This window comes from Pyrgilauda ruficollis, unplaced genomic scaffold (genome assembly GCF_017590135.1).
Source record: "Pyrgilauda ruficollis isolate IOZ18807 unplaced genomic scaffold, ASM1759013v1 scaffold93, whole genome shotgun sequence".
NCBI classification, from domain to species: Eukaryota; Metazoa; Chordata; class Aves; order Passeriformes; family Passeridae; genus Pyrgilauda; species Pyrgilauda ruficollis.
The window spans coordinates 3,606,047-3,621,452 of NW_024531377.1; the positions used below are offsets into that span (position 1 = coordinate 3,606,047).

The 15,406-nt window shown below is 37.4% G+C and overlaps 1 protein-coding gene across 4 annotated transcripts in view; it reads left to right on the top strand.

The window, feature by feature from the left end:
* Positions 1–15,406, top strand: part of LCLAT1 (lysocardiolipin acyltransferase 1) — a 112,662-nt gene that overhangs the window by 34,804 nt on the left and 62,452 nt on the right. For all 4 annotated transcript variants that reach the window (XM_041489413.1, XM_041489414.1, XM_041489412.1 and 1 more), the window contains 2 exons: positions 2,893–3,061; positions 5,246–5,444. In XM_041489413.1, coding sequence (XP_041345347.1) covers positions 2,897–3,061; positions 5,246–5,444 — 364 coding nt within the window. In that variant the 5' untranslated portion in view covers positions 2,893–2,896. The remainder of the gene's footprint in view (positions 1–2,892; positions 3,062–5,245; positions 5,445–15,406) is intronic.

Below are 15,406 nucleotides of genomic sequence, written 5' to 3' on the forward strand. Positions count from 1 at the left end.
GCACTCCCAGTTGGATCTGCTGAAACTTCCTCCATTTCTCTCCTTCATTGTGATGGAAATAATTCAAAGTCCAAGTCTATCTGTTATTCTAGATAAATGCATGTGTAAAGATATATAATGTGTTATATAGAAGCAATAACCAAAATGGGGTATTTATCACACTAAAAATGTGGCTTTAAGAGTGATAAAAGGCATCAATTGAAAACACACGTGGTATCTTTTGTGTCTAGAAATAAACAGCACAGTATTTAACCCACTGGAATGCACTGTAACTTGCAATGTATACACTGGAATGTAAAAGAAAGTATTGCTTGGTGCTGGTTGAAGAAGGGGAAATGCAGAACTTCCTCAGGTCTTTTCCATAGCTCAGATACTTTCATCTAAAACAAATAAACAAATAAAAAGTGTTTATGAGACAGTCTTTCACAGAAAATACAACAAGATTTTTTTTTCCTTAAATCTTTGGTTGTGTTTAACAGTTTTTCATCTAAAACAAATAAACAAATAAAAAGTGTTTATGAGACAGTCTTTCACAGAAAATACAACAAGATTTTTTTTCCTTAAATCGAGGGAAGGACCATTGTAAACTGTGTAAAAGACAGCCCCTAATAAGTGACCCACACTGCTTTTCTAGGAGTCTAGAAGGATGACAGAGCAGTATCTCCTCTGATTAGCTCTGGGGGTACCTGTGTGCAGCCGTCAGGTGTTTGGAACTGGAGCGTGTCCTCTGTCCCTGTTGTCTGGCAGCCTTTTGGAGCCGCAGTGTCTGCCTGGCAAATGTCACTGCGTCTGACTGATGGCTCTGAGAGCCGCACAGAGGAGCAGAGCAGCTGGCTAAAGCCTAACAAACTCCTGTTCTGTGTCTAGTAGCAGGTTTTACCTGTCTTAAAGCTGTTTCCAGTTGTTTGGATACCTTTGTTCCTCAAAAAATGCCTGTTCAGGTCAAGCACATAGAATTTTAATTCTGTCTGCTGCCTTTTTAGTAGGTCTCAAATCTTGATGTCAAGAGAAGGCTTTTTCTTCTGGTCTTGTTGCAACTAATAATTCCCCCCAGACCCCCTCTCTATTGGCTCCTGGTTTTTTCTGGGTTTTTTGTTTTGGTTTTTTTTTTTTTGTCCTCTTCTGCCTTTATCGTGGACTTCCCCCACAGAGGTTTGCAATAACAAATAGAAAAAGTCCTAACAAAAAGAAAATTTCCTCCAGGGCCTTACTCTTCAAGGATCTCTTAGTGTGTCAGAATTGATCCTACTTAGTGCATGCATATGTGCAGACATGGTTACTTAGTTCCTGGTTTTGGCAGAAAAGAGAGAGCACTGTACTCCAGGACATAAATATTATGTATTCGTTTGAATTCAAATTTCATTGTGTCAAAATCTTTCCAATACAGCGATCAGCAAACATTTGTATTTAGTGTTGCTTTTTTTACTGTGCTGCAGAAGCAAAGTTAAATACAGCTTCCTATATCCTTGCATTAAAAATTTGCATGGCCTCTTGTATCAGCCTTTCTCCAAATACCATACAGTTTAGGAAATTGTTTAAACCTAAAAGTATCTCAAGAGTAGAGCTACTTTCTTGTTATTTCAAGATGAAGTAGCAGAAGCAAATTTCATCTGCTAGCAACCCTAGTGTTGCCATTTCTCGACTGTCAAATACTTTGCTGTGCAAATATCACTGTTATGGACATTGTACAAAACATGCTTGAGATAAATCATGTATGTTACAATACACAAGGCTTAATGGATTGCTTTTCCATTGCTCATTTTAAAATTAAACCCACCAGCTTCCTGTTTTTCTTGTCCTGAAGTCCTGTCTATCTGAGCTCTTAAAATTTCTAAAATAGCCTGTCAAAAAAAGGAATTCACTAAAGTGACTAAAAAGTGACTTCTGCTTAACCTTTGGTTTTATAAACAATTGGCTGAGTCCTAAATAGATGAAAACAGTCTATTTTTAGGCCCTAATTTTGAGAATTGATATTTCCACATTTGCTTTGTCATAGCTGGTAGTAGTTGCTAAATTGTGAAAGCTTGTAGCTATTACAAATGCTTGGAGGATTGCTGAGTGTTCTGCCATAATGCACTAAGAAGCTCAGTGTACTGTACATTTCAATTTATAATAAGACAGTATAGCTGATAGCACAGACACTGAAATATTTCAAGTCTAGACTATGCCTTAAGAAACACAGGCTATTGGCTTTTTGGTGCAGCAAGTTGGAAAATAACTGATAAGGGCAGTTGAAGTACAGCAGACTTCAAAAAGTGATGAGTTCTCTAAGCCAGGGTGGGTTGGGAGGGTTCAGCCACTGCTTGCCTGCCTTGTTGGGATGAAAAGGGAACTGCTGTTTGAAAGGGCTGGTCAGTCTTGCCAGGTTTGAGTGGTTTGTGAGGGAGGTCACACATAGATGGGGAAGATGAGTTTCTGCAACACTGTGTTTAGTAAGAAGAAATGAAATGGAGAAATAGAAGAGCAAAGTTTCCTGTCTTTAGAACATGGTAACATGAGTATTTCTCCACAGAAAAAGATAATGGCCAAAAAGTTTAATGTCACTGGTGTTCTCTTAATAGCCCTTTTGTACCTTTGGATAAATAAAAATAGCTTGCTGAAGGTTTTGAGTGGAACTACATATCGTAGTAATGGGAGAAAATTATGAGGTAGCTGATACTTTTATGGCCCCTTTAATATCCCAATTCACGTTACAAATCACTGTGTTTATAAAGTCCTTCTCTTACTGCTGCCGGGGAAGAAGAACATTTTGGTTGTGTTTACTGTTGTCCTGTGTTGTTAGCTGTGGAAAAAAGGAGGAATATTACCTCAGACCGGGCTTGTGGACATGAAGAATTACATAATTTCTTTCAGTTTGTCTCTCTCTAACATAATGCCAACCCTGTTTTTCAGAGCCATGGTGTCATGGAAGGGGATGTACTTTGCACTTGCACTATTCTTGGGAAGTTTCTTTGGAAGTATATTCATGCTGGGCCCTTTTCTGCCTTTGATGTTTATCTCGCCAGCCTGGTACCGCTGGATCACCGACTGCATTGTGGCCACTTGGCTCACACTCCCTGTGGTAAGTGGCTCATAATCCAGGGCTGGGCAACTCTCCATAATCCCACAATTTAGCTTGCTCACTAGCACTTTGGATTTTATTTTAAGGTTTTTAAAGTTATTTATGCTTCTGTCTAAACAGGCCCTTGCACACTTACTGTCTGTGGAGACTTTGGGTTTAGCTCAGTGTTGTAAACTGTGTGCCTATTTGCAGTTCCCCTCTTCTTTCACAGTTTAATTTATAAATCAGCTAATGTTGTGTGTTCATTTTATGCTTGAAAAGGTCTTTTTTTGACCTTTTTGATCTTCTCCATCCAGTGTCAGTCAGATGCAGAGAAGAGTAGGTGAAACTTTAATAAACAGAAGGAAGTTTTTTTAAACTGTAAACTTCCTAAATGAGTTGTCTTGTACACTGTTTCTTTGAATTGTGCTCCAAGTGTTGTATTAGGAAAATTATCCACTGTCTGGTACATTGTTGTCAACCTTCACCATTCTGGTACTTAATCCTTGTAGAATTTAGCCCTTGTAGTTGAATTAGAGATAAATGTTTTCAGGGGAAAAAGAAGAGCTCCCCCTAGAAAGGATGTATTCCTCACGTATCATCAGCTTTACAGCTATATGAATCTGGAAATCAATAACAAAGCTCTTCCCTGAATTGTTCCAAAGGAAAGGAAATGTGAATGGGATCTGTCTCTTCTTCCGTTCTCTAAAAGCCAGGGAACGTTGTTCCTCTAGGCCATTAGAGATTTGTTTAACTTTTTCTGAAGTAAAATGCCATATTGGTGTGAGATGTATGTGTCTTGTGGCATAAAGGAAGTTCTGTTCTTACTGTAGATCAAATAGTTTCTGCTTTTGCTGTTTCTTCCTTGTGTGTTTTAAAGGGACCTCAGCTGTTTCTTATTTTAAAACTTTTGTCGTTTTTATCATTACTAAATGCAGTGAAATTAGGAGGGCTGATATAATCAACAGTAAAGGAAATAGATTATTTCTTGTCATGATGAAATTTAACTGGGAACTGGTACTGTCACAAAATAACTCTTTCTCTGTTTGTCTTCAATTTTTTTCATAATTTCAAACCCCCCAAAATCTAATACTAGTCTTTTCTTTGATTAGTTGCCTGGGCTTTATAATTTTGGCTTATTAAAACTAATTTGTGATAACTTTTTCAGTCTAGAAGTTTGATTTTTAGCCCACACTAGAGCTAGACCAAAATAATTTTAATATCTTTGTGAAAACAGTTCTGTCTTCTGAGAACCTTGGGGATTTAGGTTCAGGAAAGGAATCTCAAAAAGATTTTGTATCCAACCATTTTGAGGCTCAGACCTTGTCTGCCTTAGGTTTGTGTCCTTACGCTCACTGCATTCTTAGTCAGGAGAAGCAGGTTCTTGGTTTGTGTCTCCAGACAATAAAGTGCTCTTGTGCCAGTTGGACTCCAGCAGGGAAACTCTGACCCTGACCTCTGTGATGTAAGAAATTTTCACCTTCCTCACTCTGCTATCATATTTTATTTCCTTTCTAGGAGTCAGCAGGATGGGACAGTGAGATGGGTCTGAACTGTTTGAGTTTAGTTTGGCTTATATTAGGCATACACAGAACTGGCAGAAATATGAACAGAAGTTGTTTTACTTTCTAGAGCTCTGTTTAAATCCCCAGTGTTTGTTCTTTTGTGGTTTTTGGTGGGTTTTTTTGTGGTTTTTTGTTTTGGTTTGGGTGTTTTTTTTTTGGAGAAAGAATGGGGAAGAGAGGGTAAGGAGGTAATTTGAAGGCCTCTTTCTTATGGCATTTTGCTGGTTTCTTCTTCTGTGCTGACCAGGTTGGACAGTGTGCTGTCGCTTACCCTGACCTTAGGGGCAATAGATGTTTGTGCAGCCAATCTCTCCTTAGATTACCTATCAAGTTATAATCCATACTGAATCACTTATATTCCTACATTATAGTATTCCTGGAAAACCAGGGAAAGGTAAGTTTAATGCAGTGATGGGAATAGAGTGCTTTTTAAGAAGTGCTGCTTAATTGTTGCTTCCTTTTCCAATGAACAGCTATTACTGGACAAAAGCTGGCTGCTTTATTAGAAAACAGAAGTTTGTTTACCAGTTGTAATGTGAGCGAATAAGTGAAATGATATAATTCAAATTAATTTTTATTGCTAATGGGGTGATGTTTTTCTGCTGGGAGTAAAGCCATAATACTGAGATACTATTTCTAGGCCTTGCTGGAAATGGTGTGTGGTGCCAAGGTGGTTGTCACTGGAGATGGATTTGTTCCTGGAGAAAGGAGTGTCATTATCATGAACCATCGCACACGAATGGACTGGATGTTCCTGTGGAACTGCCTGCTGCGATACAGCTACCTCAGACTTGAAAAAATCTGTCTCAAATCCAGTCTCAAAAGCATTCCGGGATTTGGTATGTCACTAAACCCTTTAATTTGAAAGAAAAGTATGTTTAAATTATGTCCAGCACAGTTCATAACCCGCTAAATGACATAGGTTTAAATTCTGTTTCAGGATTTAAAAAAAAACTTGTGTAAAATATGTGGCATGTGGAGCGATTAAACTGTAAATCTCCAGAGGACACCTGGACCACATGCCTAAGCATTTCTTTTTTAAGATACTGCATGTGCTGCTGTTGCTCGTAGGTAAATATATTTCTGCTTTACATACCAAAAGTATTTTTCAGGATGATGAAAAATGATCTTGAGTTTTTTCAAAGTCTCTTTCAGCATTGTGGTTTGGGTGCTATTTCACCCCCATATTGCAAATGCTCTCATCAAGCTTCTTTCTTCATTATCCAATGTAAACTATTGTGAAGATTAAAAAAAAAAGCCCTGTAGGCAATTCCAAAGTTAATGGTTCATTTTAATAACTAATTTTAAATTGAACTTGGCTATGCAAAATATTCTGTGCAGGATATGAAATCATCAGGATTTATAGTGATGTAGGCTGGAAAGAGACTGAGTTGCACGTATTCAGAGAAATTGTTTCAGATAGTCCAAAAATTGTTGCACAAATGGTTTCTGAATAAATAGGCAGACTTATCTGAAATAAAAGCATCTCTGCATTTTATTTATCTCTTAGATTTATTTGCTGTTTTATACAAAACTAGCTTGGGCAGGATATGCGTCAACTTTATGATGTCGAAAGAGTAACCTTATTTATGGTTGCCTTTTGTCAGGCCATTTATCTGAGCAGATAATTTTGGCAGGATTCCATCCTGAGGAGCTCTCCTACTGTTGCATTGGATTGCATTCACTGTTGCATTGTGTTGCATTCAGTGCTCTTTAAGTAACAGCAGCAAAAGGGTAATGTACTTTTATTTCCCTAACAGCCACATATTAAGGTCAATTTTACTTGACAAATGAAAAATCTCTTTTAACATGACAGGAAATGAGAAAATGCATATTGGGTATCTTCATTATACAGCAAAGATGTTTTGAAATCTTGGAATCAGCTGTGTATGCAACTTTTTATAGCATGATGGAAGATGAAGTCAGGAGTATCCTGGGGAAAATTCTTAGATTTCTGTCTTCAAAAGTAACATATGTCTTGTTATTAAAAAACCCTTTTGTATCTGTGCTTATTAATGCCATTAATAAAATTGAAAGGTCAGCTCCAGGAGCTTGGATGCTAAGCTATACTTGGTAAAATGCAGTTCCTGAAAGGATGTTAGGAGTCATTTAGAGATAGGTTTTTGGGATGTTTTTGGGTTTTTTTAAATTTTATTTTTTTTAAATTCAATTCTCAGTTTTCTGCATAAACTGAGCACATCTAATAGATTTGATTGGTGGGCTCAGGCAGATGGATCTGTGTCAGGTCACTATTAGCAGACCATGATGCCATCTTTGTTCTGATATAGCATCTTAAGCCACTAACAAAATTCTGGGCTCATCCTCTACTTTGTGATGTAGAGGTGACACATGCAGACATTTGTTCCTGTTGTTTCTGTCACCGGATGACAATTTCTGGTGGTAGAGCTGACACTTGGGTCTGTAGTGCTATAAACAACTATTTTTATGCCAGATCCCCAAGAGTTCTCCACAGTACATGGGCTTTGAGGACTTCGGTTGCAATTTTGTGAATTATAGCTTATTTTTCAGTAAACTGTTAATGGTGGGTTGTTAATCACGGAAGGGGAGTTCAGCTAAACTGCATCCTTCACTGAAGCCATGATTTGATGTCCTAAAATTCTGAAAGATAAACTTCTGTTTTATCTTAGTGTATCTAAAAAAGAGGCCTTAAAAATGCATGTCTCTGTGTTCAGTCAGGCTGTGTTTTGGGTGGCATTTTCTTGCAAAAATAAAGTATTCTGTGTATCTATGTAATTGTTAGAAAGTGAGACTCTTGGATTAAATGAAGACTGATGGAAAAAGATGAATCTGTAGGAAGTTTGTTAGGGCAGGATCACTGCAGAGAATGGTGTCCAAAGAGGAGAACCCTAAATCTCATCAGTGACAGCAGAATTTCTCCCACTAATTGCTCTCAGCCATGCTGTGTTATATGATAGACCCTTAGTAAGTGTTTATTCAGGTTTTTGGCTTGTTTTTAAGTTGTGTCCTGTGGTTTTTAACTAAATGTTTTTTGGGTTTTTTTTATGAGCTTGTAAAAGCCAGAAGATCACTTGGAAATCAACCAGACAATTTCAGTGCACTTCATCTGTAATTGATACTTTAGATGTTGATCATTTAAGATATAATATTTGTGATAATTCACTGAGCTATTTTCATCATGTCTTTCAGATTTATCTTTTCATGTATTTATATGGATTAGTTGTACATAGTCAGATGTATAGGGTTAGGGAAGTTTGATACACTGGCTAAATGCATCTTCTAATAAATCTTAACATAATGGTAATCATGCTCTGAGTTTCAGAAATATTTGAGTGACTATACCATATTTCTTTCTGTGCAATTTTTTATGATCTTTCAAAGGCTTTTATTTTTTTAACAAGCATTAAATTTAAAATTATGTTTAAGATAAGGTTTGTAATGCAAACCTTCCATATCCATGTTTCTGAAAGCCTTGCTCGATTCAGCATAGCACTTTTGTTGTCATAAGTAATTTCCCATTTGGGTGTAAAAATAGGTCTGTGAGAGATTATGCTCTTTCCAGTGGCATATATGATAGGTGAAAGGCAAAGCTGGGAATGGAAATAGATCCAGAGTTCTTGTGGCCCCCTTTGTAGGTTAAAAGTGTAAAGGTATCAGATTTAATGAGTCTGTATTACAAGTAGGCTGTTATTTTCTAGTTAATTATAATTAAAATTAGAGGATTCACTATTTCAAGGAGACACATTGAGTCATTTATCTAGTTCTTAAGTTATTAATTCTTTGCATTCCAGTGTATGAAAAACTTTAAAATTGATTAAAGGTGAGCCTTAAAAAAAGAAGTCCAAAGAAAAACAGATGGTCCTTTCTTCCTGGAACTGTAGCTTTGGCTTGATGAATTGTGTGCAGTAAAGTTTTCAAAAAGAGATATTACGTTTCAGTAATCTCAATTTCAGAAACATTCTTGCAGCATTTCAGTACATCTTGCCAAAGCTGGTGTCTCCAGGGAGCACTACTCTGCTCTTGGCTGTTGCTGCAGTTTCTCATCTGACATCATCAGAAGCTACTGACACATTCTGCAGTATCAGTTTTCAAGGAGAATTTCTAATGGCATTGACAGTTTCCTGCATGGTCTGACATGATAGGACTTCTCTACAGCACTTGTAATAGATAGGAGCAATTAATATTCTCATCTATTCTCAATTAATTAGGAGTAGTTTGGGAAGTGATACAGATTATGGTGCAGTCATGTTCAGAATGTGCTATGGAACACATACTGTTGCAGTAGGTACCAAGGAACATGCAAGGTAGTGTGGGATGACCTGATAATGACTAGGAGATGGTTTTCATTTTTTTCTCAACAGTTTCATTTGTGGAAGTCTTCTTGTGATAACGAGTAAGACTTCACTGGAAATAGTTATGTGTTTTAATGATGGACGGTTTGGTTGTGTTGGATGAACTTACAGTAATATTTGAATTTTAATGGTTAAATGTGCCTCAATGTGTATGTGAAAAATAAATTGAAATTTGGGGATAATTTGAGCGCTGTCAGATGAATTTATTGAAAAGTTAGGGAGGGTAACCAGAGGGACTAATGTCAGATCATGGTTGCCACATGAGATAATATTAATTCAAGTTTTGCTTAGTGCAGATGGAAAAGATAAATACCATCATAATTCAGTGTACAAATGTAAAGTATGCAGGTGTTGCAGGGACCATTAGTGGACATATCTTGAAGACTTCCCTGTTTTGAAAAGGTCACTAAGGCTGCTAAAGGAGGGAATTATAGTTGAAGCAGACTGGACAGGAACAGGTAAGGAAAGGACAAGATGACAAAGAAAAAAGAGGAGAATAAGCAAAGCTGACAAGCCTGGAGTAGTTAGGAGCAGAGATAACTGAGTAACTCTGTCCAGATCTTCATCTCTGGATTCAAGTTATTCCATGGCTAACATTACTCTCAGAGAAGACTGCAAGATGTTGGAGCTTTTTAGTTGTTGTTTTTCACTCATCTGTTCACTCACATGTTGTAGCTCACAAAGGCTCAAGTTGAATGCCAGGGGGGAAAAAAGAGGACGCTTGCTCTATTTCAGCACTGGGCTCAGCCCCACCAATCTTCTACTACACGTCAGTTGATCCATTATAGCTGTCCAAGTGTGTGAGCCTCGCCTGAAGCAAGCTCAAAGTAATTTGAGTCATCTTGTTTTTCAATGAAGCAGGGCAAAACAACTCAAATTATCCTGCCTTTGCCACAGGCTAAGAGCATACACACCGACAGCTATGATGGATCAGCTACCATGAAGTAAAATATTGTTGTCACTAAGCCTAGAAAATTTTAACACTTAACTCAATTGGAATATAGCTAAAGCAGTGCACTGTGGAGGATCTGTACACATTTGTATTGGCATGGAAATGTTTGTGCTGCCACAGCTACTTCCATAGGTAGGGATGGAAATGCTTCAGCATAAAGCTTCTTTGCTCAGGCAAAAGCAGATCTATAGCTGGATTTACATTAAAATTCTTACCAACAGAGTGTATTATTAAAAAAAATAAAACTGTAACCTACTGAACTTTCTAGTACAGTTCCTGTGTCAAGTATCTTACATTAAAATAGGCTGAGTGTTTTGAGAAGCTGTGATGTTTTGTCTTCTAGCAATTCAATTATGGGCTGCCAGACTTAATTACCATAGAGTTGTTAACCTACGTGATTTTGAAAGTAGAAGTTGAAAAGCATGCTCTCTAATGGCAAGCAGAATTGCTATTCTACCAGCTATTTCTGGTGGAGACTCTCTTGAAGAAATTTTAAGTGTGAATGAAGGATTGTTACTTTGCAGCAGAAATGCAGCTTAAGTTGGCTGTAACCTCATATGCCTTTTTTTTTTTTTTTGTTTTGTAGGGAAGAAAAGCTTAGGGGCCTGTTTCCCAGCTTGTCTCATCCAGTTACTTTGCAGCAGAAATGCAGCTTAAGTTGGCTGTAACCTCATATGCCTTTTTTTTTTTTTTCCTTTTGTAGGGAAGAAAAGCTTAGGGACCTGTTTCCCAGCTTGTCTCATCCAAGAAGGGCATCATAGGTTTCTCCCACCCACCCCTGTCAGGGAAAAAAAAAAATCCCACAACCAAAGCCAACAAGCCTGTGTTCCATTAAACTTTCCTTATCCTTTCTATATAATAAGGACTCCATTTGTTCTCTACCCCTTTCCCTCTCCAAAATGCACATCAAAAGTGTGAGATGAGATGCTAACTTCTTTCATTCTTCCCATTTTACAAACAATAAGTGATGGAGGGAGAGGTTGTTTTGTCCAAACTCACAGAACAAATCAGAGCAAATTAAGTTGGCGTGTTTTCCTGATCTTGCATTCCTTTGCTGTAACCAGTGGGTTATGCAGCATCTGTACAGCTCAGCTCTTCAGGCTGGGTTCCTTTCATGGTCCCCCATGGAGGAGATGAAGCATCTGAAGAGGATGCAGGCCTTTGGAAGAGGTATTTTATTGTAGAATCTCTGACTGGCAGTTCAGATGACACATCCGTGGGAGAGTCTCACACTGTTTGGTAGAGCCTGCTTGTTCTTCCTCACAGTCTCTCAGCTGGAGGTTGTTTTCTGCATGTCTTTGGAGATTTTGGAGTGATGTAGGGCTTTTCTCCAGCTACGTATTGGGCAAGATTCATCTTTTTTGACACTTAGGTTTTCATGTGCTGTTTCACTGTATTGATGTATTTTTAAAATGCATCAGAAAAAGCTACTTTCCAGCCATCCCAGAGCCTTTGCTTTAGCTTGCTTTGCTTTTGAGTGATGTCATGTGCTGTTATGCTATTCTGATTTTACACAGTGCATCAGATCAAATAAAATTCAAAATAAAATTTAAGATGCGTTCTGTAACCAAAGAGGTTTAACAGTCCGTAATGCCATTTATAGCATTTTGTAAGTAGCAATAATATAATGGTAGAGTTAATCATCTAATTGTCCATATTCTATAAAAATGGCATAATTTAGGAAATGAATTTTTGAATATGAAGTGGCCAAATAATATCCTTCCAAACCACAATTAAGGCACTGAATATTGAAAGAATGCTTTCCAAGAAGATGGTATATCTCTGGGTGCTTTATATATACACATATCTTGCTGCTCCTGTAATGAGTTTTTCCCACATGCTCACGTGCTCTCTGTTTGTTCCTTGGCTGAGAGATACCAATTCTTCAATGGAATATTCTTTTTAGAAGGTTCCACAGTTATATTTTCACAGGTGAGACATAGGCCACTGTATCTGACTAGCTTGTTGACAACATTGTTCTTGCACTGACAAGGAAACCTTCTGCTGCAAACCTCGTTTGAAGAAGTTTCTAATTGTGTTCTCAGTAAAGAGTAAGCTAAAGCAGGCGTTTGTAGGCACATCCTATATTCTTCCTCAAGAGAATGAAGCAGAGCAAAGGAAATGAAGAAAGCATTAAGACTTGAATGTGACTTAAATTAACATAAAATTTGGAATAGTTTGGTACTGAAATAAATGCATGAGAACTATGGGGAAGTCAAAGATAAAACTAACTAATCAAAGCAAGACCAGAACATTTTTGGTTTTTTCCAGTTACCTTGAAAATCTTTGTTTTTAACATTGCTGTTTGTTAATTGTTTTGATAGGGCAAAAAAAGGTTGGTTAGGCTCCACATACATTGAAAGAGATGATATTCTGTAGAATGCATGGTAGACTACATAGTGATGCATATATATATATATGAAATATATAATCTGAACATAAGCTGAACATGACCATAAAAATAATTTTAAAACAAATGTTCAGAATCTGTTAGTGCAAGGCAATAGAAAAAGCATGGTGGTTTTTAAATGGGCACCTCACAGATTGAATCAAATTAATAAATAGACTGAATCAGATGATTCACTATAAAAACAAGAGAACTACTGTGAATTTGTATTTGTGAATTTTATCTCTTAGTTTATCTTGTAATTTGCTTAAAGAATTCACCCAATCAGATAGTAATCATTCAATTAATTGTACTCCTATTAACTAAATTATTGGAAGTGAGCATGGTGTAAGAAAACTTGCCAGGAGCAGAGATTGTACTTTACAAGATTGTTTCAGGAAGCATTTTTTCCTTTATTTTTCTAGTTTCTGCTCTCAAACCATTGCATTAAATATATTTTAAAAACATTGCTTTGGGCTTTTAGACATAAAACTACCTAGGAAATAGGAACAACAGCAAAATGCCCAATTCTGATTGAATTTGCAGAAATGTGCTTATGAGTCTATACTGATTAAAACTCAACAGTGTATATGCACAGTAACTTTACACCCTGGCTTCCTGTGTGATTTTCTATGAGCCAGCATCTTTTCAGTATCCACAGATCTCTGAAATAGGGGACATTCACAACTGCATACTTGTTGCCTTGTGGTAATTTTATACAGCAAAACACTGGGAGTAACAAACTGTTAATGGCCCAATTATTTGTGTACAGTGGGATCATGAGCTTCCGAGTGATTTCCCTTATTAAGCCTGGATGTCTGGTTCCCTGATGCCTCAAAAGCCCTGATCAGGACCAGACCCCTGCTGAATACAGACACACTGAATAAGGCTTTTATTTTTGACCAAGATAGTGCTATGAAGAAACAGTGAGTAATCCAGTTGTAGAAAAGAGAGAGGATGAATGAATATAATAGCAAATCCCATAGTTAGGCCTTTTACCTTCCTACTTGTTTTTCTAATTTTGAATCATTTATTGAATTTGTTTGCAGTGGGTTTAGTATTATAGGTTGTTCTTTTACATTGCTTCAGGTAACATACTGTAGATACCATTTTCTTGAGGTGTGTGTGTGTATGTGTATGTTTGCTTTCAATATCAGCCATAATATCCCTCTTTGAGATGTGACATTTTGGGGGATATCTAATTTCTGAGGCTGTGTAGATAAAATTGTGACACAAAACCAAATAAAGGCTTTTTTTTGGCACAGCTCAGCTCTTTTTCACTTTTGTTCATTGTAACATCCATGTTTGGTATCTGCTTACTTCCAAATTACCTTTGCAATGAAAACACATAAAGGAAATTTCAGCTTTGAGTGTTGTTTTCTTCTAAAGGATTTTGGGGTGAGGAAAATAGAAGTGCAGGGTCTTAGAATTTAAAAAGCTTTAGACTTGGAGCTAGCATTTTTAATACATTGCTGCAAATTCTCGACCTGCATAAGCTGTAGTTTGCTTTATCCCCAAGACAGTAAGGGAATTTTGATGTACAGCACATCTCTCTATTTCAATAGCAGGCTTTTCTTTTTGTGCGAGCACTTTTTTTTTTTTTCTGTGCAGAATTACATCCTAATAGGATACATATCATTACTGTGTCTGTGTTCCTAGAGATTTTAAGCTGCTTGTTTATTTTTTCAGCTCTGAAATGTTGATTTAAAGGTCAGTGTGGCTAGCTATTATCTCTGGTGGGTTTTTGCACTGCTGTTTGGCAATTTGGAACAAGAGCTGTGATGCTTTTTGTGTGCCTTTCCAAGTGATGTTAGTCATCCAAAATGTCGGCTCCGATAAGAAGATTATTTTAGCAAAGAAATGGATGTGCATTGTTATGGTTTCTTTAGCTTTGCTGTTTCTCTGCTGTGTTTTTGTCATCAATGATTTCTTAAGAATCTGCAAATCCAAAGGCAACCATTTTTCCCCAGTCAAGTAAATGGTGCCTTTGCTAGGAAAATTCCTGTTGTCCAGGAGCTTTTAGAAAACCAGAAATGCTGTGCAAAGAAAGCAAAATATATTTAATTCAGTTGAACAATATGTTGACATAAACTGAATAGCAAGTCTTACTGCAGGCTGCACATGAGAAGGGACTGCCTTCTGCTGCTTTTTCATAAATACTACTGATTAGCAAAACCTTTCATTCTGCCTAGTGATTTACTGAATTCCTCCTGTTTCCCCATGCATTCCCATTTGGCTCCCACGTCATGTCTTGGACTTGTAACATGTTATTTCTGCAGCAGCACAATGCAGACACACTGGAATGGAAATCAAAGCAAGAGCTGCTTTTGCTTTGCTCAAAGGCAAGCAAAAGTGGGGTTTCCTTACTCACTTGACACTGGTGGGATGGTGAAACACGAGAACATCAGGCACTGTCCCCAGTACTGCATGAACTAGGGCTTCACAGAAATCAGGAATTCACAGTTTTGTTGCCTGGAGGCCTTGAAGCATGGGCAAATGTGGAAATTTCTCCACAGTCATAGATGGTAAAATAGCTTGGCCCAGTGTGCTGTGCTGGGGTAAGTCAAGAGGAAACCTGGGTCATTTACTCTTAGTCATTTATGTGTTAGATAATCTCTTCTTTTTTGAACAGTCAGGACAGTTTTATCTAATTAGATATACACTTAAAGACAGACACATTCTTCCAGAACATTGGGTGTTATTTATTGGAAAGTTAGAAAATCAAACCTGTTGTTTATCTTAAAAACTGGATGCCTCCCAACTCCTTTCCCACTCCTTCTCCCTGATATTGTACTGTCTCTACATTACTGCTTCTGTTTAATTATTCATAGCCCATATATAACACCACCACTTAGAGCAGGAATGGGAAACTACTGCACTCTATCCTCTGCTTTATGCAGTTTAGTCAGGTAAAGTCACCCAAGTCACCCAAGCAGAATCTTTTGTTGGTAGCTAAAGGTGTCTGTAATTGGATGCTCACGGTGCTGTTGACGAATGATAACTAGAGTGAGTTTATGTGCAAGTTTTGATACAATTTAAAGCTTTGTGCTGCATGAAGAAGCACAAAGTATTCCCTTTGTTATGGACCCGAATGACTCCTAAGGAGCTGCTGACCTGGGAAAGTATCAGCAG